Source organism: Archocentrus centrarchus, chromosome 14, assembly GCF_007364275.1.
Source record: "Archocentrus centrarchus isolate MPI-CPG fArcCen1 chromosome 14, fArcCen1, whole genome shotgun sequence".
Classification (NCBI taxonomy): Eukaryota; Metazoa; Chordata; class Actinopteri; order Cichliformes; family Cichlidae; genus Archocentrus; species Archocentrus centrarchus.
Window position 1 is genome coordinate 31,817,859 of NC_044359.1, and position 25,863 is coordinate 31,843,721.

The 25,863-nt window shown below is 42.7% G+C and overlaps 1 protein-coding gene across 1 annotated transcript in view; it reads left to right on the forward strand.

Moving 5' to 3' along the window:
* spns2 (SPNS lysolipid transporter 2, sphingosine-1-phosphate) overlaps positions 1–25,215 on the forward strand; it is a 60,181-nt gene extending 34,966 nt beyond the window's left edge. The window contains exons 4-13 of the mRNA XM_030746660.1: positions 2,262–2,413; positions 5,896–5,962; positions 8,535–8,677; positions 9,924–10,076; positions 10,421–10,610; positions 12,729–12,794; positions 13,336–13,434; positions 16,955–17,118; positions 19,613–19,659; positions 23,716–25,215. Coding sequence (XP_030602520.1) covers positions 2,262–2,413; positions 5,896–5,962; positions 8,535–8,677; positions 9,924–10,076; positions 10,421–10,610; positions 12,729–12,794; positions 13,336–13,434; positions 16,955–17,118; positions 19,613–19,655 — 1,077 coding nt within the window. The 3' untranslated portion in view covers positions 19,656–19,659; positions 23,716–25,215. The remainder of the gene's footprint in view (positions 1–2,261; positions 2,414–5,895; positions 5,963–8,534; positions 8,678–9,923; positions 10,077–10,420; positions 10,611–12,728; positions 12,795–13,335; positions 13,435–16,954; positions 17,119–19,612; positions 19,660–23,715) is intronic.
* The last annotated feature ends 648 nt before the right edge of the window (positions 25,216–25,863 follow it).

Genomic DNA, 25,863 nt, shown 5'->3' on the forward strand with positions numbered 1-25,863 from the left:
TCAGTACAATTCATGAGGGCAGGAATACAGGGAGTGAAGTGCAGATGAGCACAGGGGCGGGGAAGGTCATGTGATGCGACTGGCGGGAAAGCGGGAAAGGTTGGGGGGGGTGACTTAGTCCGAAATGACAGAAGAGTTGGAAGCAGGGAAGCATGCGGGAAACAAGATACAATGTTCATGAAAGAAAATAGACTGTACACCACAGCGTCTGTCAGCAGTCACTAGATACTGTTACATCTCTTCTGTTCCAAATATGAAGTTGCATCGACTTTGACGTTCAAGATTACTAATTATTATTATTGGACTAAATACAGAAGCACGTTTCTATCAGTTAAAACATGAGAAATATTTGTTTTATTTTATGACTGTCTGAAAGGGTGAAAACAAAATCACATCTATTTACACTTGATAATGCACCTGATGTCCCAGTACTGGTGTTCTGTTAGATAAATCTGCACATCAGAAGAGACAGTCTGCCCTGTAATAAAGTAAAACACATTTTCTAAAACTTTACTTATGAATATCATGTAGTAATACATGCACATAGTTGATTATTAGCCAATACTATCATGTTAGTAAGTTAAAATATGACAGTGTGGCAGTGAATGTGGTATACTTTCCTGGATAGCTTGGTGACATTTGCACCTTTGTGCCAATACCTAAGTACGTCTTGTACCTAAGTACAAGACGTACTTAGGTATTGGATTTAACTGATCGTAGACTGAAAGCTGATGAAAAGTTTAGATGAGCTCAAACTTCTCTTTCATGTCTTTGTAATCTTCAGTCTGTTTTTACATTTTCCAAACCACATTTTTGTGGCGCTTCCTTGGCAGCGCTGCTTGGAACTTTTTGGTTGTTGTCACTGCTGGTAGCATTTCTGCTCCAAGTGGTGATAATAGTCCAGTGACCACAAACACAAAAAAAGAGCTATCATGATCCCACCAAATGGCCATTAAAGAAAAAAACAGACTCTGTAAATCATTTGAAACAATGTGACAAACACAAATATATATATACAGCATGGGATTAGGACACAAGAAATACAGTAATGCAAAACTTAAGCATTGGGAAACTGTAAACACATCATTGAAAAAGGTGTTGCTGTCCTCACTCTGCATCTGCTACATGCAGCTACAACACAGAGCTGCATTATGAGCGGCTGCAGTGGTTTAATTCATGTGTAAAGAGGAAAAGATCATAAAAGATCATAAGTGGATCAAGTTCTAAAAGCAGCAACTTTTAATTATTAGTCAACAGACACTAATCTGTGCACTATGTTTGTAATTTGTGTAAATACACAGTGGGAGGATCCAGATTTCTCTCTAAGCAGACATGGTAGTGAGTAGTGGTTGTCACGGAAACAGTTAACGATCCAGCTGCCTGCACAGGTGCCTCAGTGAGCATGCTCGCTCCTGTTAAAGCCTCTTTAAGTTTGCCTCCTCCTCTCTTTAATTATTCGTGTGTTACATCTGATAAGATAATATGCCATGCTAATTTACATCAGATTAAGTTGATCAAGATAATCTCCTCCTAATTTTTATAATAATATAATAAATAATATTTAAACCCAGTGACAAGTATGTGCATGTAGCGGGCACCAGTGCAGCAATATCATGGGCCTAGATGCAGATTTCATAGGTGATAATTATTTAATTATAAAACATGTGCATTTGTCCCATTAAAAAAATATAAAGAAGCAGCGTGTAGCAGAAGCGGGGTGGCTGCAGCTCAGGAGGTAGCACAGGTCACCTACCGATCGGAAGGTCGGCGGTTCAATTCCTGGCTGCTTCAGGCTGCATACCAAAGTATCCTTGGACCAGATGCTGAACCCCAAGTTGCATGTATGAATATATGTGAATGTTAGACTCATGGAGGTGCTTGTATGAATGGGTAAATGTAAACATGCGCTTTGAGTGCTCAGCCAGAGTAGAAAAGCGCTATATAAGAACTAGTCCATTTAGCAGAGGGCTTTAATTTTGGAAAACCAAAAGTTGATCTATTTGTGAAGTAATATTTAAAAGCAATACTTATATCCTGTAATATACATGTAATACCTTACTTCAGGATATTCCATTATGTTTTGAATTTACCTGGTGCAAAGTAAGAACAAACTGGTGGTTTAAATTTCAACTTTTATGGAAATTCTATTTATTGAAGCAAAAAAACCCCAAAAAGTCACTTCAGGTTAACATCGTTCTCTGAACGTTTCCACACTGAGCTAAATAGCAAACCTCACAGTCCTTCTTCCTCCCTCTTCACAGCACTTCTGGCTGTTTGTGCTCTCCAGAGGACTTGTGGGCATCGGAGAATCCAGCTACTCCTCCATCTCCCCCACCATAATAGGAGACCTATTTACGAGTAACAGCCGCACCATGATGCTCTCTGTCTTCTACCTGGCCATCCCCCTGGGAAGGTAAGAGGCAGACAGGGCCTGGACTGTTGGAGCAGACACTGGGGAACTATATATATATATATATATATATATATATATATATATATATATATATATATATAAAGCTATTTCTGAAACTATGGTGATGAATCTTTTAATCCTATTATCCAATCTAGCCTGTTCTTCAGAAGTGAAATCCAAGGGAATTACGGAACATTCTTATACATAAATGAAATTTTCCTCACATAGGGAGGGTCGCTCTTATCTGGCTCCCTTTTTTTCAGAAGCAGCCTCACAAAGGCTTTTGCAGAAGAAAATCTAAACTTTCAATTGCCTATATGAAGCTTAACGGAGGGTTGGAGGCTTTTTTGGAGATGTGGCATGGGAATGTGTGAGGAGGCGGTGTTATTAAGCTCAAATCTCTAGTCTTTTCAGTCCATTTAATCAGAAAAAGGGGCCACAGGGAGAAAACAAACAAAGCCAAGTAATAAAAGACGAATGTACCTGTCATGCAGCGCAGGATTCACTTGAGGTTTATGGTTATATACAGTTCTTAATTTCCATGTGCCAGAGCTGCTGCGTGCTATGCTGTTTTCCATCTTTTGCATGCAGACACACTCACACGGAGAGAAGCGAAGTGGTGCGTACTCTGCATCTCTCTTAACATAAGTGTTATATGAAATTTCTGTCATTATAGCTGGTTTTTGATAGCAGGCTGGAGACAGATAAGAGAAGGAAAGTCTAATCTGCCCTTTGAGCGGTTGTGTTATGACTTGCTAAAATTGTTTGGGTCACTGTAAACTGCCCGGCAACACAGACAATAGAAGCTGAAAGAGGGGGCCTCGGTGTAGTGCGGTCAAACATCCTATCCACTCTCCCACTTGTTTGTCTTTACTAAGGCTGTTGTGACCATTTCCAGGAAATGACCCCAGGAATTAGAGTGGATTTATAGGAAATGGATTCCCCTGCCCTCCATCTTTCTTTTTTTGAAACTCCATCTTTTTCACGCTCTGCCCCACAGAAATATTTCTGGGTCACGCTGGTGTTTGATTTGAGTGTATTTTTCATGGTCAAGTTTTATTGTTGTGTTGAACTTTTCAAGCACTCTCTAGCTGGACCCTGATAAGATTAGCTGTTAGTCACTCACTGGAAATATTATATGGTGTCTGAGCATGTTTGCGCTGCACTGTTATTTTTGGAAAACTAAGCATGGAAGCACAACAGCAGATTGTTTCCACCTTTGCTGTGTGTGTAAAACCAGTTAAACATGTTTTGTCCTTTTTAGCAGCCAGTCCTGATAACAGCTGACAGCTGAACGATCATCTCTGGTGTTCCAGTTTGTCATTCTCAAGGGAAACAGCATCTTCTGCTGAGAGTCTCTGCACATGCAGTTTGGAGTGAAGAGGTTAAAAAAACTGTGAAAAGCAGCGTTTTAAAGCAACATAGTGTTGCACATCAGGCTTGGGGCCAAGGTGTCACAGCTGTCTGGCATAGATTGTCTGTGGGAGTCTATTAATGGCACAGATGTCATCATTTGAAGGCATTTGCAAAAAAACGTGTAGTTAAATTGTGATGGTATTTAGTGTAATGCAAGCTAGATAGTTAAAAAAATACAAAATTTAAAGACTTAGTTTAAAGTTAGCCACTATTTTACAGTGCTGGAAAAGTGTTCTATAAAGTGTCCCTATTGCCAAGTCATTTACTCATACCTTTGTTTGACCATCCATCCATCCATCCAACCATCCATCCATCCAACCATCCATCCATCCCTCCATCCATCCCTCCATCCATCCATCCATCCCTCCATCCATCCCTCCAACCATCCATCCATCCAACCATCCATCCATCCATCCCTCCATCCATCCCTCCAACCATCCATCCATCCCTCCATCCATCCCTCCAACCATCCATCCATCCCTCCATCCATCCCTCCAACCATCCATCCATCCCTCCATCCATCCATCCATCCATCCATCCTCTTCCACTTATCTCATTCAGGGTCATGGGTGGGTTGGAGCCTATCCCAGCTACCATAGGGTTAGAGGCGGGGTACAGCAGGGTACAGGTCGCCAGCCTGTTGCAGGGCTCATGTTGTTCTCATACTCATCAAGTCATCTGGTGTCACCCTGTTTCCTGCATCGAAGCATCAGGGGTGTAAAACAACGTCTTTTCCAACGGTTACATTTTTTCCTGGAAGCCGTCCAAGTCACAGTCATCACTTACAAACTCACCAGCTTTGTTTTTACTATGTGACTGTTTTGAAGATAATCCCCACATTTTCATTTGTCAGTCTAAGAACACTGTCAATATGAATCCTTTTTGTCCTTGAAATGCTGATGCTGCTCTGCTCTCGGGGGCTTATCATAGCGGTTTATCTGATCTGATCTAATCTAGGAATGTTTCCCTCAAACATTTTACTGCAGTTTTCTTTTGTTAAACACAAAACACCATTAAAAAAAACACAAACAGTGAAATTACTGAGACTGCGAAGCCTGTGGCCAGAAAACCACTGCGTTCTGTTGTCTCGCAGAAATTACTTTGCACCTGCACGTTGTGACTACTCACAGAAATCACGTGCCCACAGACAGACCAGATAGTTAAATTCCGGTGCTTTAATCAGGAACACGTCACAAGTTCTACGTGTCAAGTGCCCAAACACTCTACAGCTTTAATCAGAGTAAAAACAGGATGTGTGTAGTAGTGTAGGCTCAAGCTTAAGTGATGGAAATGACAGGCTCAGTTGACGCATGTTACTGAGTCACACACTGACCGGCCACTCGACTAATTACACATAATTCCAGTGATTTTTTAAAGCGCACGTCTTAACAGCCAGTGATCTATCAGACCGGGGGACACAGGTTAGAAGTGACTCAAACATGGTACCATTACATTTCAGCGGCTGCTAATATACTGAAATTTTCACACATAATCTGAAACGGACTGAAACAGAAAACAAACAAACAGTGAGAAGCAGTTCTCATGGCAGAGGCCATGGAAGAATGGCCAGAAGCCGAAAGAAAGTCAACTTTAACTCAGATAAATGCTCACTGCAAGCAGAAGAGCATCTCAAAGGCAACACTCTGAACCTCGATTCCATTCTGCTCAGCTGGGAACAGTAACATTTACTCAGAAAACCGTCACCTGATCCACTGACCCACTGTCTTCACATCATGGGGTTAGAATTTGGCAAAAAGAAAGAAAGAGCCTACCTGAGTACTGGAGTGTTGCAGAGCCATTGATGACTGCTGTGTACCTGTCTCCTGCATTCAGCAGGATAAATGAGATCATTGAACTCAAACAGCCTTTACGGTGTCTGGTCTGAATGCAGCAGGGCACTTTTGGGGTGTGGTTGAACATCACATCACATCATGAAGTTGCCGTGGGAAAAGCCATTATCCTATTATGTGACATACACTGATAAACCTGACTGGAGCAGGCGCAGACTAATATACAATACATGTTGTGTTTTGATACTAATGCATAATCTGTGTGTCCCTCTGCAGCGGGCTGGGTTACATCCTGGGCTCCAGCGCCAAGGAGGCTGCAGGAGACTGGCACTGGGCACTAAGGGTAAGAGCATCACCATCATGTGTGGGGGCGGTGGGAGGGGGCACTGGCTCTAACATTTCAGGGACATGACAGAACAGAGAGCAAGAGGCTCAGATCCTCAAACGCACATCAGCATTAGCTCAGCCTCCAGCCTCCTACAGAACCATTACTGAAAAAAAAAAAAAATGTTTGACATCATCTTCCATTATGGGTTCAGACAAGAAAAAAGCAGGCTGCGAAGGTTCTGATCTGTTTCAATAGCAGCAGCAAGGAAAGTGGATTTCTAATAAACTCCAAGGCTGGTGCTAGCTTTTTACCCCAGCTGCTGTAAACACATTTATCTTTCATTAAATTTTGCTCATGGATGCCGTCTCTGCTGAACTAGGATAAATGCCAGTTCTGGTGAGAAAAAAAGACTCAAAGTCTCAGACCATCCTCATCCTGTGAATAGTGTCTTTTTCACTGCAGGAGCTTATGGAAATATAACATTTGGTTTAGCCATTTCTATTATCTCATGGCTTCTGTTATTTTGATTGTTCTTGAAGCAATGCACGCCACGGGTACAGTTACAGGTATTTGCTATGTTGCGTACTGTGACTGGTCGAGCAAATCTCTCCTGACGTCACATCAAAAAGGACAAGAACAGAAAGTGCACGAGAGGGAAATTATATCTGAGCCTAATTAAAGATGTGATGAAAAGATGCTGTTTATAGAAAGCAAGAATCACCTGTAGGAGATGAACTAGCAGGCACTAAAGGCATTTAAATGTCCTTGAGCAAAAAGCAGAGTATAACGCCACTAAGTAATGCTGAGCAAAATGCCCCAAAGCTGCTCAGAGAAATGAACCTGGATCTCTTTTGATAAAAGGCTCATTTCTACTTTCAAGATAAGTTCATCAGTAGAAATTTTCTGATAGGGTATTGCAACAAAAGCATGTCTGTACTACATATTTGGGGGAGAAAGGTGTTAAACTTGCAGTATACATCACTGTTGTCAAAGCTGAGACTCTGCTTAATACTTGAGGCCAAATGTTTAGAGCTGAACTGCTCTATAAGTCATACCAACCATAAAGGAGAGGGCCAGTGAAAACCCTAACAGGACTCCCCATTAACCACTAACTTCAGGGTTACCTTTACAACCCTCGAGACAAATTATGGCCTCACTCTTCGTCTGAACTGGCTGACATTTAAAGGAGCACATTAAACATTCTCGCGATGGAAGAGATTCCAGGACACGAAAGCTTCCTCGGCAGGAAGTTCATTTCTTCTTGCTGTTGTGGAGCATTAAATGGAAAACAAAGAGCGGGGTGGCTTGTTCCAAAGCAGCCGCAGTGACATTCCAATAAAACAATCTCAAAGCCAATTAATCACCGGCGTGGCATGCAGTGGAAAATAAATAAGTAGACATAAAACGGTTTCTGTGCAGCAGTATCCTTATTTGAGGAAAAAACACTGCAGCGCTTCCGTTTGTTTTTGCCCGGCATGTTCCAGCTACCTTCCTGAAAATGTGGATGGGATGAAGGAACAAAGGAGATCCAAAGAATGAGTAGCAGGAGAGGGCAGTAGCTAATTTATTTGATAGCCCACCATCCACACAGGAAGCGTCTAATGGACCCCATGGGAGTAAAAGGTTAAAGGTCGCAGCCCCCTTGTGTTTTAGAATAATTATGAAGGAACATAAGTGCGTAACCTGTGCCAGAAAAGCGAATATTTGTTTTCCACTTCAGTGAGACTTGCACATTCTTCCATCACGCTGCCTCGCTCTGAAAGCACATTATAAGATTTTTGATGCAGATGAAGTCGCTCCGCAGAAGCAGGAGACGGGAGAGAAGACACAATATGGGAAAGGAAATTATCAGTGTTGCTGTAATCCTCACACTTCTGAGACCACACTCACTGTGTTGAGCCACATTATTAGCTGCATTATGAGCCACATCAGACGCAGTGAAAACCTCACACACACACACACACACACACACGTACGCATTCTCGCACACTCGCGTTTCACAGCAGCACAGCACCTATGCATATAAATGGGCTTTTATGAGCATCGAAATATAACATGAGGGATTTCCCCTGACATACGAAATTGGTTTTGCTTTTGTGAGCAATTTGTATTACTCAAACAAATCCACTCTAACGCATCCCGTCCTGGCTTTTGTCTTTGTCTCCGCCACACAGACACACACACACACACACACACACGCACAGGTACAAACATGCTACCACCTAACCCATAAAAGATGATAGTGAATATAACAGCAGATGGGCACTTTATGAGGTTTTCACCTCGCTGAAACCTCACAAAGCAGCTCTCAAAGCCAAAAAGGCTTTTTTAGACTCTTGTATGCTTATACCCACAGACTGGCCCACGCCCACACATTAACACACACGGTGAAAGTAGAGCAAGCAAAGGGAATGCCCTTCATTTTAGAAGGCTTGTATAGGATGTCAGGCATAACGCAGAAGCCGTCCATTCAGACTGTAAACATGATGTTCTTTGTCTAGCTTGTGTTTTAGCCCCTTGCGTTGCTGTATGTTTACATGATGTGAGCCCACGTAGGTCTCGCTGAACTGATTTCTTGTCCCTTCAGGTGTCCCCAATTTTAGGCATGACTGCTGCAGCTCTGATCCTGCTCTTTGTCCCCGACCCAAAGAGAGGCAGCGCCGATCAGCTGGGAGGACGCATAAGGACCCGCACCTCCTGGATATGTGACATGAAAGCACTCGCCAAGAAGTAAGGCCACTGCTCAGATTCAGACAGTAGACCAGATTTGGGGAAATTGTTTACCTGTTCAGTGATGAGAATAGGCCCAATTTTCAATTTTCCCTCAGCAGATCAGAGCTATGATTGGGGGTGGGGGTGTTGGGGTCTTGGAGTTGCCTGTCAGATTGCTCTCTGTCTGAAACTTCCTCTCTTTACTTTCTTCTGGTTTGCTGCCCCTCACAGACAGGCCTAAAGAGCAGCTGAGTGGGGCTGCCGTGCTCATAGCTAGAGCCATGTGCCTGCTGTGTACACATTAGAAATGTAGAGTCTTTATAACATCATACAGAGAAATCTCGAGCCGGAGCTTTTGGCTCACAGGGTTTACTTTTACATACACTGACCTCATTATTTGAAACTTGGGCCATGTTCAATATGAGCAACCACCATTATAGCAGTATATGAAAGAAAAAATAGGGAAAAGTTTAACATGTCATTTTTTTTAAGCAAAAATACCCAAATTTGCTGTTTCCAGCTTTCTAAGTGTGAGAATGTGTTGCTCTCCTCGTGTTTTAGCTTATACTAAACTCTATATCAGTAGGTTTAAACTGTTGGGTGGAAAAAAATGAAACATTACTGTAATCGAAGAAAAAATATGTACACATAGTTTTCTGATGTTTTATAGTGGTAATTGACAATAACAATAAATATTCAAAGGCATAATTCTCTAATATTTAAACTATAGTTGAAATGGGAATGAAACAGTAGCGTTTCTCTCCACCCTCCTGCAGCACGGCTGAACTGCACATGCAACACTGTGGGCTCTTTGTTTGATGTGACTTGTGGGTCTGTTTCTTTAAAAAAAAAAGTGTTGTAAATTATAATAACTAATACACCCTTGTGGATTTATTGGAACACTTTCAGGTGAGCAACAACATCTCCCTCACAGTGTGGCTTTTAGCTGCAGCACCCACTCTATGGAAACACAACAAAGTGTGCTATTTTTGTCAGCTTAATTAACCTGTCAGCCTTTGCCGCGTACTGTTTCAGTGTCCTCACTATTTAGCATTAGAGCTGCTTTAAGTTATTGCTAACCTTGCGCAACCAGGATGTTTTTATTGTCTGCTTGCAGTTCAGATATCAGATGCTTTATATTGTGTGACAGATAACAGGAGCTTGTTTATTTTTGTCCTTAAAGTATGTAAGCCAGTCACCAGCCATCATAATCATCTGTTTGATTTTTGTGTTTTTGTGTCCTGTGTGTTTCTTTTTTTGCCAGTCGGAGCTACGTGTTCTCCTCCCTGGCATCAGCAGCAGTCTCCTTTGCCACGGGTGCGTTTGGTATATGGATTCCTGGCTACCTGTTCAGAGCCCGGGTGGTGCAGAAGACAGCAGAGGCTTGCACAAAAGAGATCTGCAGTAGCACAGACAGGTGAGAGGTTAATGACTCAAACAGAGGGCTTCTGTTTACTTGGTTAATGTGAAACCTTGTAAGGATTAGGATGCCTGCAACATTTGAGTATCACAGATTAAAAAGTCAAAACTATTAAATTACGTGCTGCTGGAGGAGGCACAAATCCCTGGAAGGTTGCATCAGGAAGTGCATCCAGTGTAAAAAATCTGCCAAATCAAACATGCAGAGCTACCTGCTGTGGCAACACCTTGTGAATGAGGAAACAGCTGAAAGTAGCTCTTTTTTCCTGGCTTGACCAATCACAGTTTTTTTTTTTTTATGTTTTAAAATGTGTGCATCTAAATATTGGTTATTTCCTGCAGCATGGTCTTTGGGGCGATCACTTGTGTGACGGGGCTGTTAGGCGTGGTCATCGGAGCTCTCACCACACGCCTGTGTCGCCAGAAGACGGAACGAGCCGACCCGCTCGTGTGCGCCGTCAGCATGCTGGGCTCAGCCATCTTCATCTGCCTCATCTTTGTGGTGGCCAAGAAGAGCATCATTGGAGCTTATGTAAGGCTCGTTTCCTGCAACTGTCCCATAGACTTTATTGTGTCTGCAGTGGATGAAGTTTAAGTAAAGAGAGCAGTGCTAGGTCTGATGATTTTTAAAGGGGGATAATAATATGTGAGGTATGGATTAGTCTTAGAAGCTGACAATTAAAAGAGACAGTCTGTGAGGGTGGGGTTAATCTGTGAATACAGCAGCAAAATGTCTCGGATGCAGTGAGTGTGACTAGCGTTAATTGCAGGTGAGATTGATGGGGCCACAGAAGCTGCAGCACATATCTGAGGCCTGCCTGGCCAACACTTGATAAATGTGCACAGTGCTGATGTGCCTAATTACCTTGTGAAGCAGGAAAGGGTGCTGAACAATCACTGTTTTGAAGCATTGTATTTTGGGATGTTGGGCTTATCAAGCACAAATTTCTCACTCTTATCAGTGGCAAAGGAATGGGAAGTGACTCTCAACAAGTTGGCCTGTAATAATGGTCGAAACATGCAAAAACTTTCCCATGCATGAGAGGAAACATAACAAACAGGCTTCCATATCCTAAATGTGTGACCTTGGTTTTCCCTGGAAAGTCTGGCCTGATATTGAGTTTTACAGCCAGCTCTGTGACCATTTTTAAACCTCATGTGTGCAGCGATTAGAGTGGCTCCAAGTCTAACAAGTATGCAATCATATGTGTGATTAGGTTGTTAAGTCACTGGCAAGGATGATACCTGTTTTTATAAACTAACATATGTTTGGATTTCAGTAAAAATATAAATTAAATAGTTTATATTAATTAAGTAGCACACGAGTAAAACACTGCAAACGTTTAACAGATACTAAACGAAGTAGGTCCCAAGTGACAGATAATTACTGATATGAATAATGATTTAGATTTAATGAAGTAAGATTTATTTGAACTTCTTCGAGGTCAAAGGCGCACATTTATCAGGTGTCTGACAGCAGCATGACTCAGCCAATTAGACCTGAGGTGCGGAAGTATCCATATTAATTACATGATTACAGATCTGTCCAACTCAATTTTATACAGTTGCTCTATTACAGAAATAGGATTTACTTTTTGCTAATGGACTCAAGTGACACCAGGTTTCTATCTGCGTGTCAGTCACAGATGGTGAAGAGACAGGTGATTCTCTCAGATCCAACAATACAAGTGTGTGTGTGTGTGTGTGTGTGTGTGTGTGTTTTTGCAAGAAAGCAAAGACAACAGCCTTTTTAACACTAGCATGGCTCTGCTGCTTTTCAGACTGCTCTACTGTACAATATGAAATCACCTTGCAGTACAGCAGCAGTTGTAAAAGATCAGCTCAAGTTTCACGGCAAAAAACTGACAGACGTGTCACATTAGAAGGCGTGACGTGGTTGTAACGGTCGCTGCTGCTCTGTGGAGGCTGATTGACCCCTCACAGCTGTTGTCTCGTCAACACGCAGCCAATCTGAGGAAAGGTCACGCTTCTGTCTTCTAAGAGGCAACGTGTCGGTCACGGTGTCTGGTTCGCAGCTTTCAGGACAGACATGTCTACATTTCTGCTGTCAGACTCCCTCTGCACGCTCTCTGTACTTTACTGTAGGTCCGGAAACACTAGCAGAAGTTTTATTCCCCAGCAGGAAACAAACATCAATCAGCTGCGTTAAACTGTGTTGGACGAATCCCTGTGGTGCTGTTTAAAAAAAAAAAAAAATAGCAGAGCAGAAGCACCAGCTGCTGCCAACCCGCGTATATACAGTAGCCTGTGTGTTCATATGGTATTTATATTTATATTCTCTTCTCCACCCATATAGATCTAGCAAGTTAAAAGTTTTCCACATTGAGTATACAGCTTTGATAACACTTCTTATCATCCGCTGCTGCTTTTCAGCTCGTGGGTTAAATACTCGGCTCAGTGGTACCACAATGAAGGCCTGCGTATCCACAAATAATTGGGCCATGACATAATAACATGTTTTTTTAAACCACCCCAACCGAAGCACTTTTTTTCTGCAGTGCATTCCCACACACGATAGCTGTGTGATATCTGCAACCTTCTCTTCTGTCGGCTTTTTTTTTTTTTTTAAATCAGTGGTATTGACCTATCATAATTAGCGTGAACGTTAACCATCTCTTTCTTGCTTTAGGTTTGTATCTTTATTGGAGAGACGCTGCTTTTCCTGAACTGGGCCATAACAGCAGACATCTTAATGGTAAGCACTGAGTACCAGTACTTATCCTCTGGGTCACTGGAAATTCCAGCGACAAACTATACCAGTTGGTGGTTGTTAAATTAGATGCAGTTTTGGAAATGTGTGAGTGGACCGACAGTTCGGGTGGGGCTGATAATTGCTGCCCTAACTGAGGCTGAGTCATACGCCGCTGGTGAAAACAAACAGAGGGAAGCCTTTTCTCTGATATATGTTTTGGTCTCTAAAAGTTAAAGCTGGAGGTCCAGTGGGCCAAATGAAATTGGACTTCAAGTAAGGCGGATGTGCCGAGCAGCTCCTGGAATTGTAGTTATAATGCTCTGAAACCGTGATGAATGTGTAGAGACACAAATAGACCACTGTGGACAGTTTTTACTGAGACTGGCAGGTCTGCCTGGGAGTGTCCTGACCCACTGAGGTGGGCTCTGCATGCTTAGCTAACAACTGCAGGAGCTATTCAAACAATCTCTCCACCTCTGTTTTGCAGTCACTTTGCACAATCTGGTGTTTTTTTAAACCTTTGTTTCTTTTCATATTTCTGCAGTTTGTTGTCATTCCCACACGGAGAGCAACAGCCGTCGCCTTTCAGAGCTTCACCTCTCATCTCCTGGGTGATGCAGGAAGTCCGTACCTGATAGGCCTGGTAAGACTCTCCCAACAGCAGCCCTGCGGGGTGATCTGGGTGCGAAGTGGGAATGCATTCAAGATTTACTCAATGTTGCAAATCTAGAAAGTACCGCTTCAACACCCCATTCATACACACATGCACACACACACACTGTATTCAGATACCAGTTCAGCTCTCACTTTAAGTAGGATGTTGCAAAGTGGGGTACAAGAGGAGCTTTTAGCACACATCTCAGGAGAGCTGGTGAACAGAGTAGTGATTTCACCACTGTTCTTCAGGCTGTCAGTGGCCTTTTCTGGTAAATCTCACGGCTCCCAGGAGGGGCCTCAGTGTATTCAACTGGTCAGGAGATGAGAATGGTTCATACTGGGGACACTGGGACTCTCAAGGTCACGCCCCCCCCCCCCCCCCCCCCCCCCCACACACACACACACACACACACAACACGTCCCACCCTTCAGACTGTATGTATACGACCAAAGAATAGCATTTAGGAGACCAGAATGAGAGTGCTGCTTGCAATTCAGTGAAGTGTGAAACAGGATTCACCTCAGGCTGTCAAGTAAAATTCTTCACATTTCAACCTGAGAATAAACGCCTCTGACGTTAAATAGCAGCTCTGCAGAGGCACACGGTGTGCGCGCTCTTGTTAGGTGTGCACAAAGTGGGAACAAAATCACGACAAAGTAATGTCACGGCCATACAGCATGCCACAAACTATCTACATGTTCAACTTTATATATCAGTGTTGATTGTGTACTTTAGAGCCAGTGACATGCTCAGAGGCTAGACTGCCTTATCGTTATGTGTTTACATTGTGTTTTATTGTCATGCCCCTGGCTCACAGCCTAGGTTAGCTGTGTTAACAAAAGCGCTGGAAGTGTTTGATTAGTGAATCAAACTGGCCTGACAGGCTCACGCAGACGCAGGTGTCTGCAGAGCTGCATTGACTTTTTTTTTTCCCCCTTAAATGGAAGCATTAAACTACTGTCTAAGCTAAATAAAAGAAGCAGTAAATGACTTCCAGCTACAAGACAAGGTTTTCAAAAGACTGATCAAAACTAGCATTGAAAAGAAAATCCAAATTCTGTGATTCAGGCTTAAAGGCTGGCACTGGATTGTGTCTACAAATTAAATAAATAAGTTGTATTGTATAGACTTCACACAGAGACATTTTCCTTTGATAACTGTGTGACTCATTCTGAATCACCTTGAATCCACTGACATAAAGGTATCATCAGTGCTCTAACAAATGGTCAAACCACACACTCATAAAAGGGACGAATGCAACACATTTGCTGGTTCCACTTCTTCAGCAGGGCAGATTTGAAGCTTTTCTCTGCTTTAAATTATTGTGCTTTAAGTTGGACAGTATATCTTATATTTGGCACTGCAGCTTTGTTGTCCGCTTAAATACGCTGAAAGTCAGAGAGCAGCGGCAAGACCTGCTGGCACAGAACAGAGCAGGCATCCATGACAAGAGGCATGAAAGGGATTAAGTGAGATACAGCATGAAAGGAGGAGCAGTGCAATCAGTGTTCAAATCTAGCACAGGGCCTGTTCAGGCAGGTCACAAAGTGACATCAGCTCAGTTGAAAGTGGGTTGCAAAGTAGCTCGTGGCTGCACTATTTTCAGGTTAAAACAGTATAAAAGAGTTGCTCTTTATGAGCTAGGCAACTGGCTATGTGGAAGAGAATCAACTGAGCTGATGTCACTTTGTGACCTGCCTGAACAAGCCCTGTGCTAGATTTGAACACTGATTGCAACCTTACCACATTTATGAAGAAGGAAATGGCCCATAAAACTTTGGTAATAGCACCAACAGTCTATGTCCAAGTTCCAAATGTCAGCATAATGCACCTTACAAACACACACACACTGTCACTGCCAACCAGAATTACCCAGACACAGCGCCGCAGTTAGGCAGTCACCCCGGATCCGTCCATTCAGGCTTCCAGGGTCACAACTCTCCTCTGAGTGACACAACAAATACCCTGGGGTTTCTCAGTCCTCCACAAACCCAAGACTAACAATGCGCAGAATGCTTCAAGTGCGTCACCACTCTGTGCCTCAGTTCCTGGGATGAGGTTTAGCACACAAGCGTGATGGCCTTGTCGTGACGCAGGCAGAGTGCGGGCAGATATGCAGTCGCCCGTGCAGACTGTCAAAAATACTGTGAACGAGCAAAGTAGAGAGTCGCAAGAAAAACAGACCAGTGGTTATTGCTTAGCAACCACAGAAGAAAGTGAGCAAGTGAGTCAGTCCTCTTGGTTCACAGTGAGGTTTTGACATGTGCATCGAACAGACACAAAGATCACGTATTCAATGCAACAAGCCAGTGCGGTGTTTCTAGCACGCCATAGTTTCCCTACGTGGGAACGCCGGCAGATATCGGTGCCAACGTGCCACACAGCTCCCACTTCCTGTAAAAAAAAAAAAATAAACCGCTTTAATATGTTTGAAATTCTCTTGAGCTTGGGCCAAGATTCCTCTCCATCAGCACGTACACTAATGCAGTTGTCACATAAGAATCCCCTGAGACACACATAATGGACTCCTCCTATATAGTACAAGTAGGACATAGCCAGAGGCAGAGTGGGTGGCAGGGGAATGCCAGTGACAATCTCTCAACAATCTTCCAAGAAATGCTTTCTGGCCTAATAATTAGACGTGCGGCAGTTCTCTGTATATTTATAGCTAAGCTGTACTCTGCAAGTTGCAGACAATTGACTGTACCTGACTAAACAGCCTCTGTAGCAGCCTCACACACAGCTGCTGGACCTACAGGAGATTTGGTCACATGTGTTTATATAATTCATTTTCTGCCACCATCCTCTCACTTTCTGTAATGACTCCTTATTAAGCATGCACGTGGCTGCACATACGAGCGCATACTGCACGCGCACAGTCATTCCCTTGGATATACTCCTGTCAGCATTTCTCCAGCTTTCCCTGTAGAGAAGTTGGTTTTGCTGACATAAGAAGAAATGACTGTGTTTCAGCCAGCGCGACCTATTGCTGCCCAGACTCACTCACACACAGAATAGTGTGCACACCTCCATGCAATCTGCTAAAAGCTCCAGCCACTACCGGCAGCCTCCTCTCCGTCACGATTGTCGGTGCGGTGATCTATGCCTGCGTGAGCGCTGCTTTGTGAGTGATACTGGGCGGTAGAAATGGTCACTTCACACCCACCACTCTCCAGCTGTTGTTTTCCTCAGCACCACGCATGGCAGACTGAATGCTAGTGTTACCGAAGCGGCGAGATGAGCAGCTAGCTGTGAAATCCTGCCTTTTTTAGGACAAAAACAGGGTGCCTTACATCATGTGTCAGTTTTATCTGTTGCAGTGATGAAATATGCAGATCTCACTCCGCTAAAGTGCTTATTGTGAGGGTGTAAGCAGCACGTAGTGTGGCAGAGCATTAGAGGATAAATAAAGCACTTTCTGAATGATTAGTTTGAATAAAATCTTTTCTTCTGTGTGTCTGTGGTCGTGTGCGTCATTGTGTATTTGTGTCTGGCCTGGTTGCAGATCTCCGACGCCCTTCAGCAGAGCTACACAACATCAGCACTGTGGCGGTTCCTCAGTTTGGGCTATGCCCTCATGCTTTGTCCCTTCATCATCGTCCTGGGGGGCATGTTTTTCCTGGCCACTGCATTGTATTTCCTGGATGACAAAGATAAGGCCGAGAACCAGTAAGTGACTCAGACATTGTTTGAATAACTCACCATTATTTCATTTATTATTTAGTCACTCATTCTTTAAATATTTAAAACTTGCTCGACTTGTCCTCCACCGACTTTCTGAGCAAAAGCTTCAAAAGTTCTAAACACGGCATCTGAGTCCACAAAGTTGAGGAAGTGTCAGTAATGCTTGTTTTATTCTCAGTACAGTGCAGATAAAATAGTGTAGAACCTCTTTTTTTTTTTTTTTTTTTTTTTTGCACTGGTGCTAGAGTTTGCTGTCCAAGTGATGCCAACATTGGTGCCAACCCCAGAGGACCCAGAAAGGCCCCGAGCCAACAGAAAGTCCCAGTCAGCTAAAAATGCTCCAGAGCTGACACAAGCTGTTCTAGCCATCAATTTGTTTAAGTGTTCTTACTGAGACTTTTACCAGCTACCGCCCATCTCATTCATACGTTCATATTTTCCTCTTTCAAACACCAACGATGTGACCCCGGAGGGCAACGCTGTAGTAGGCCATAGCCTTAAAAGGCAAAAACACACTCATCCTCTTTCAGACTTCTTCTTTCTGACTACTTTTTTCCTGTTTTTTATCACATCGCTTACTCCCCTGGTGCCAGCGTTCTAAGAAATGACTTCCTTCCTGCTGAAGATGACGGACATTTTTAGACAGGATGGCAGTGTGATGTCTGAAGTCTGTCTGCGTTTGCCTTGTGGAGTTAGTCATTGGTTGTTTCACCCACATAAACACTTTACAAGCTTTTTTTTTTTTTTTTTTTTTGGCCGAGTTTGACCAAAATATATAATTTTAGGATTGAATTAATTACAACAATTGCACGGGAAATGTGGAACTGCTGACTTTATGTTTTAGTATGTTTGCCACATTTTGTAGTGCGAGGGTCAAGCTGTCATTCACACTGTTAATATTTCCTCTGTGAAATGTTAATATGCAGTTTTAAAGAGGTCTTATTGAATGCATACATCCATCGCTGCAACAAGTAAGCCGTGCTGCGGCTTCTGTTGGGTTAAAAAGAAAGAAGAAGAAGAAAAGAGGAAAACATGCAGAACATGGAAAAAGACTCACTCTTGCCAATGTGCCAGTAAATCTGTGGTTCAAACTATCTAACCACATTATTGCGTATTGCATAGCAGATGGCAAATGTTCACTCAAACTATATCTAACCACAACCGCTTGACTTTCACATGATGCTGTTCAGGGCAAAGCTGATATTGCAGCAGATGCAGAGGTCTACATATGAAATGGGCACACTAAACAGACCGGAAGGTCATTGTTGTGTGCTTTATGCAAATATAAGCCTTTATGTAGACATGTGTGAAGGTTAGCATCAGAGTAATTAGAGTTTTAAAGCCACAACAGTTTTATAAAAGCTTTATAGGTTTTTGATTATTTATCAAACACTTTATTTTATGAATCAGTTTCCTACATTTGGCCGTTAATGAGACCAACTTTAGGGTGGAAAGTTGTTGAATAATTTCTCTGGCGTTGTTGAGTCTTTAATACTCACCAATGAAGGGTCAAGTGTTTGTTATACATAAATAATTCATATAGTGTTCTTATGATAGTCCAAGTGTGCAGTAACACATCTATCAGTCTTAATCTGTGCACTCTTCTTCTCTTCTACAAATCAACTATTGTAGCAGGATAAACACCAACCGCAGCCCCAAACTGGGTCCTGTAGGCTTGCCACTGAAATCTGAAGCATCAGTAAATAACTGCCCAGTAAATCCATCAGTTAGAACAAAACTCTTCAAAACTATTTCTTATGTGTGCGCGCGCGTGTGTTGCATCTGTGCACGGCAAACACAGTTGCATACCTACACTATACACAAAATGCCTTCAGTGTTTTACAGATTTGTAGTAAATATCCCATCAAACTTAAACAGCAGCAGCTCTAAAGTAAGAAGCAGCAAACAGCACCTTGGGGACTGGGATATTTATAGATTCCATTCATGCTATAAAGCCCCAATTTATAAATTCCCTCTGACTATACAGAGCGCTTTGCATCTTTTCTTTTTTTTTTCCCCTCCTCTGAGTGTGTCCTCAGTAACTCTGAGCTATTTATAAAAGCCACAAAGCTGAACAAGTAACTCAGTGGGGCTGTCTATTTACAGCCTTAAAGATTGCTTTAATATTTCTAGGTTGTTAGCTTTTTTTGGCTGCAGGGTTGCCATTAATAGCTCCGGTTCAGTGCATGTCCCCACCCCGCCCTCTCTTCCCACACACGTTCATCCAGTCCACATTCACACTTGGTGATGTGTGAGAGCAGAACTGTCTCATCTTCCACGCCACTGAGCTTTGACAGTGCAGATCTAGTGTAGCTTGATGGAGTGTTTGTTGAAAGACAGGAAGACTGTTGACATGTGATGTGGGAAATTAGGAAGAAAATATGAAGAAAAATCAAGGATTCAGGAAAAATAGAATGGATTGTGTGTGGTTTTAAGAGTGATGCTTCCTTATGTCCTAAAATGATTCTTCTCTCTTCAGGTGCAACCAGTCGACCCAGCCCCCCTCTTCAGTCAGGGTATGACCAGGTAAATCACCTTTTATCCTAAACACACTTAATGCTTTTAACATTGGCCATTCTACAGTTTAACTTGCTGAATAATAGAGATGGTCTCGGGTCATTAACATTTACATTACACTTCTCACTACCTAGCAGCCCCTTTCATTAGAAGGCAGAGGGATTTGAAAACAAAGCTATTCAGAACTTCTAAGATACGTTAACCTGAGGCCGCCCAGAGCTTTATGACAGTGGACTTTATAAAGGATTGATCTCTGATCCATTTGGCTTTCCATTCTACTCAGGGAGTTTTTTTAATTGTGGGTATTTGACCAACTACTTGGCGTGTTATCAAGACCTGAGGTGCCTTTCCTATTTCCTGCCTTTATCACACTCACACACATGGTGCAAAACCTCCCTAATTATTAACTCAGCAGAAAAGCACACAATAACTGGCAGCAAATCAGCCAACTCTGCACAATGGAGAGTTACTGCAGTTGCTGGTAAAGAATAACAAGGATAAACTTTGACTCCCTGATTAGAAAGACAAGAAATCTGCGGTGACTTATTTGTAAAGGTTATCATGTAGAGCCAAAAAGGCAGAGGTTTTACTCGTGTCTTTGTAACCCTGCGTCGGTGTATTTGACCTCTAAATATTTATCAAATTGCTGTATGTTCATAAACTGGAAAAAAAAAAAAAAATCCAGGCCATTGATGCATGCAGTTCACCACCTTCTAGTAATGCTCTGTCTGTGTCCTCAGGGACACAATCCTTCCTTTTAGAATTGGTGGGAGATTCCCTGAAAAAAAAGCAAATATTTGTTCTTATTTTGCACAGAATATAAAAATATGCCAACCACGGTTCCATCATAGTAACATATAAAAACCGGAGTATAAGAGGGGCGTCGGATTTTTGACAGGATGAATAGAGTTTCGTTTAGGAAGCAGTGTGATCATTTGCCAGGATCGCAGCTGCCTGCAGTATTTGGGAGAAGTAGTCGATTATGTGGAAGAATCGTATGAGGGTGCGACTTCATGCAGGCGGAGGAGAGAATGACCTCTCTGATCTGAAATCCTACTCTGTAGTTAATGCTCTGTAATTATTGTAGCGCCTTTCCCTTACAATATAAAGCACCTTGAGGCGACTGTTGTTGGGATTTGGCGCTATATGAAACAAATCAAGTTGAATGGAATTATTCAGGACTCACAATAAGAAACAGCTGATGTTTTGAAAGCAAAAATGCAAATATTGGTCTTTTTTTTTTTCTGTTGCTTTTAGATGAAGTTCAAATCTGTAGTGTCAAAATGTGAGTGTGACAATGAGAAACAACGAGGATGTTTCATGCAGCTGCGCCCCCATATAGCAAACCATCATTTTGGCCAAAAAAAAGTAAAGAGAAGTGCAATCGTGATTGATCACCTGTTACATGCAAGAGCTCTGCAAGTTGATTTGCATGGTGCACTGATGGATGGGAGGCGGTGTCTGCCTTGAAGGCAGAAAATCAATCAAAAAAAACTTGCAGTACGCTTTGGAAAATACTCTGCAGCAGTATAAAGGATATCACATTTGTATTTAATGGACTGTAAAATATAAAAAGCACTAGTATTGTCCTTTACTGTAAGTACTGCAGTGTCATTACCATTGGCAGGGTGATATTAGCGTGCATAGCTAATGACAGGTGACATGAAAGGCTCCTACGCCGCTGCCACACATATTGCGTTTCAGCTGCACTTTGTGCTCTCGGCCCGAGGCTCTCATCAGCTCTCTGTCACACCAGCAGCCAAAGCGTTTCGTTCCTGCTGTCAAAGGGTGCTAATTATAGAGAACAGTGATTACAGCTGCATGAGGTCAGAGTTGAATCTGCCTGTGACATTTCTGCTCCGCAGCAGAACTACATATAGCAATCGCCATAGCAATTGATTTCCAACAAATTTATTGCGTAGGGTAATCCAGTTAGTGGCAGGTAGCATTTCCTCCCTTGGGTCTGATTCACAAATCAATACCGATAACAGATTACCTGCACGTCAACGACATGTGTTCACCCCTCACACTCACTTTCACCGCTGTTTCCATTGGCTGTTCAAGGTACATCCAGGAAGTATGCATAACCCGCTGTTGTAAAGCACTGGAAAACTTTTAGGAGAATATTTAAACGTGAAAAAGAGTTTAAGTCTGACAAGAAGTGGAAGTGAATGTGAGGAATTTAGAGGAGGAGAGAAAAAGACACTTCTGCTGAATAAATGAGGATGAAGGGAGGCAGTCATCGCTTAAGCTGTTATACATCGCAAGCTATTAATCTCCGGCGGAGCAATCCCAGATGGAGATGAAACACACTGAGATCCAATTAACTTCCTTTACAAGAGGAACTGGCCTCTGCCCACCAGGTTCACCCCACCCCGCCGCACAATAACTCGAGGACATCTCCGAGCTGGGGGGCTGTCAAAAGATCAGCGTGAGATCCAACAGTGGACCTTGACACTCGTTTATTCAGTAACTGCAATCCCGCGTTACTCGAGCAGGAAATTTAAATCATGAGGCAAAACTCACAGAACTCACTGCTGTTCAAACTTTAACTATTATAACTGTTTATACAGCTGCAGGCACATACTTTCCTTCTTCCCTCTCTTATCATTCAACAAAAGCTCAGAGTCCTCAGTCAACAGGGCTCAGTGGGTTCACGGTGCCAGCTAGGACAGTAACCACAGACCACACACGCACGCACACGGGCTTTGGTGTGACTTGTGTAGCTTTTATTGCATTCACAAAGGCTGCTGTTTTATAATATTATGAATACTGTGATTTCATTATTGTATCTGTGGCCTTTAGTCTGGTTTCTTCACTCCTCTAATGTGAAGCCAATCAGATCTATAGCAATGTCAGCTTAGTTGGCTCAGTAACAATTTGCCTTTTTTTTTTTTTTTTTTTTTTGCATCCCAAAACTGCTGCATGTTGGTTTGATTAGTCTGTGTTTGTTTGCCAAATCAGTCAGTCCCCCACTTTGCTGCAGAAGCCAGCACAGTAATTATACAGCCGCGAGGAGGCGGGCCAGTCCCACAAATATCAAAGCGTTCACAACTCTTAATTATCTTTCTATCACACTAGCATTTGGGTATTTTCATTTCAAGTCTGCCTCATAAACAATTCAGTGAGTTTACAGCAACAACTGGAACTAACAATAGAGAAAAATGCTTCATCCCAGAGAGGGTTGGATCTGCATAGATGGAACCAAAATACATTGTTTCCAAAAATCTACTAATCCTCTTGTTTAAGCTAATTACCCCTGTTGGTATGATCTCACTTTTCTATATATGTGTGCAACTGAGAGAGCGTGAGACACCAGCTCAGAGCATCACTCTGCTGAGCTCTCTCCACTAATCCTATTGTAGCAGCGGTAGTAGCATGTGCGCTGGAGCATCCAGGGCAACGTAAATGACCACAACAAACAGCGGGACGCGCCGCCATCCCTCACTCATCCAATCTGAAGAGATCACAAGTGTGGCACCGTGAAAGCTTAATGGTCTAATCTCCAGCTGGTGTAAAGTTTTCTCCACACACGATCTTCGTTCATGTGCGCATCAGCAGCTAGAAGAGATTTTACAAAGTTGGAATTAATTGTGAAATAATATCAGTCTGTTCGTGTAATCACTTCATCATTTAATCGCCTAGTGTTATGAGCATTTGTTTATGTTGTCTGTATTGATTCATGTTTTTACCCCAGCAAAGCCTTTCCCTCATTAATCTTTGTGTTTGACACATAAACTGAGGCAGAAAGACTGCAACATCTAACATGCAGGTCCTTGTGGAGAAACAACTGTGCGTTGCTGTGGCTTATGGCTTGCAGATTGGGGAGAATCTGCATTAAACAAACCGTAATGTGTTGGTATGTTTTGTGCAAGAAGATATTTAGGTCATAGGCTTGGTCCTGGTGTGCGGGTGTTATCAGAAGGGTCATACCAGATGGCCCAGGAGCTTTCCACCTCAACGTTAATTACATGAGAATGTCCTGTGGTGAAGCCAGAATCTAACGGCACCTTTTTTTCCCCCTCTCTCCCCTTCTCTCTTAATTTCTCTCTCTCTTTTTCTTAGGTGACAAGCAAATGAGGAGCTACCTGAACGCACAACTGAACTCAAAAAGGATGAATAAACGGTGATAGAAAGCGAGGGCAGCTTCTTTAAAGCCCACGCTCGTGTCCTGCTCCCTGTCATCACCCCCGTGATCATCATCCTCCTCTTGGCTCCTGCTGCCCTTTGTTTTTACATTCTCTCCGAGGTGACTTAGAACTGGAAAGAGGGAGCGTCTTGCCCCTCCTTTGAACCGGCTCTAAATCACAGCGTGGTGAGAAGGTGCTCAGCTGTGTGCTCAAACCAGCCTCCAGTTAGATGGTGTCCTCGTCACCGCTGTCTGCGAGGATGCACTGAACCTTTGAGGGATGAGGTGGGGTGGCAAAATCTTCCCTAACCCCTCCTGCCTCCTGATGCTATACTACTGAATGCTGACCGTGAACCTGCCCTGTCTGCCTGCCTGCCTGTCTCTTATCAGCCGTCACTCCGCAACAAGTGCCATAGCATCATTACATTCCTTCAGATTTGCACTGACCACCAACAGTCCCCATGAATTCATCACTAGCTATGTTTCCATGCACACTATCGTTTGCATTTGATTAATCCATGCATCTTCTGCTAAAAACCAGATGCAGTATCATTTGTTAAGTGCAGCCATAAAGCTTCATCAGTGTCTCTGTAGCTTCCCTGCACACTCTCCGCATCTCACTCTGCTCTGGCTTTCTGTGCTCGGAGCCTGTAAACAGACAAATCTGTAAAACTGAAGACGCCAGGAGCGAGTGATGCAACAGCAGTGAAATGTGCAGCCGTGCAGGTGTTGTTTATCTGTGCAAAGAAGCCTCCGATAATGTGACTGTCACATTAGTCACCACAACCTAACTGCAGTAATAAGATAAAAACTTCAAATTCAGTGTTTACACTATAAATCCAATATTCCCACAATGACAGTTTTCCTGTGCATGTAAACATAGCATTCAACCTAGAGCCAAAAAAAAATGGTGTCACTTTCGATCGGTCAGTTGAACAAGCCTTAAGTACTGGAGCTTTCACATCTACAGATGTTCTCTTTGAGCCCCGTGTGTGTTTTCACGTTTAGCTTTTAGCACTTCGGTGAGTGCGGGCGACGGCCCGAGAACACGGCAGATTTCTGCACGTTATTTTAGGATTCTTGTGATTTTTCAATTCTGTGTTTTCTGTGTATGTTGGATCTGAAACTGGAGGATTCTGCCTGTGATTGTTTCATAATAATGATCTGGGCAATTTTAAAGTGGACACTGGATATGTATAGTTTCTATAATTTATATTTATAATTTATTATATTCATGCTTTTTCCAAAAGTAAATGATATGCTACTCTTTTGACTGTGTTTTTATGTACATGAGAAGCAATACAAAAAAATTTAGAAGAAACCAACCTTTTTTTTTTTTTTTTAATTCACACTGCCTTATCAGTGAGCTGGGTTTCCCTTTAAAGAGGTCGCTCTCTGATGGTTGGTTTTGAATTTCTGGACACATCACCCACACAGAGACAGAGTTACTTTTAATGATGGATTGCAGTCCAGTCATCAGTGGCTACAATAACCGGCATTGTGAAAAGAGACCCTTCCCCTCGCAATTGTAGATATCCCATTCCATGATTAGGAGAAAGGATCTTTGAAAGGAGCTGGAGATGCAGTCATCCTTTTATTAGCGAGGGGAATCAAAATCCCAGACAGGAAGAGGAAATCCTTCAGCCTAACATTAAGGCGGATGGCGAGTTCTTATCTTTGAAAACTGATAAGTAAGGACCCCCCCCATGTGTATCTCCAAGAGCTGAAAGACAAGAATTTAATCTCATTACTCTATGCATTAGAGTGTCATATTGTAAATATGCAAATTGAATGCAATATCTCATGAAAAAAGAAGTCAGTGAGGAAGGCTGCAGCTAGTTGTTTGTGTATTAAATACAAGCTACTTTGAAGGATCCTTTTTGTAGAATATTACCTGGTGAATGCTATTATTCTCAAACCTCTGAGCCACTAATGGAATCGAAGGTTTTAAAGGTTGTGCATAAAGGGGGGGGGGGGGGGGGGCACTTTGCAGAAACTCCAAGAAAACAGCGAACGAAGAGGATGTACTGACCTTAGCTGAGGAGTAACAGGAGACATTGAGGTTGTTCTTGTAGCATTGATGT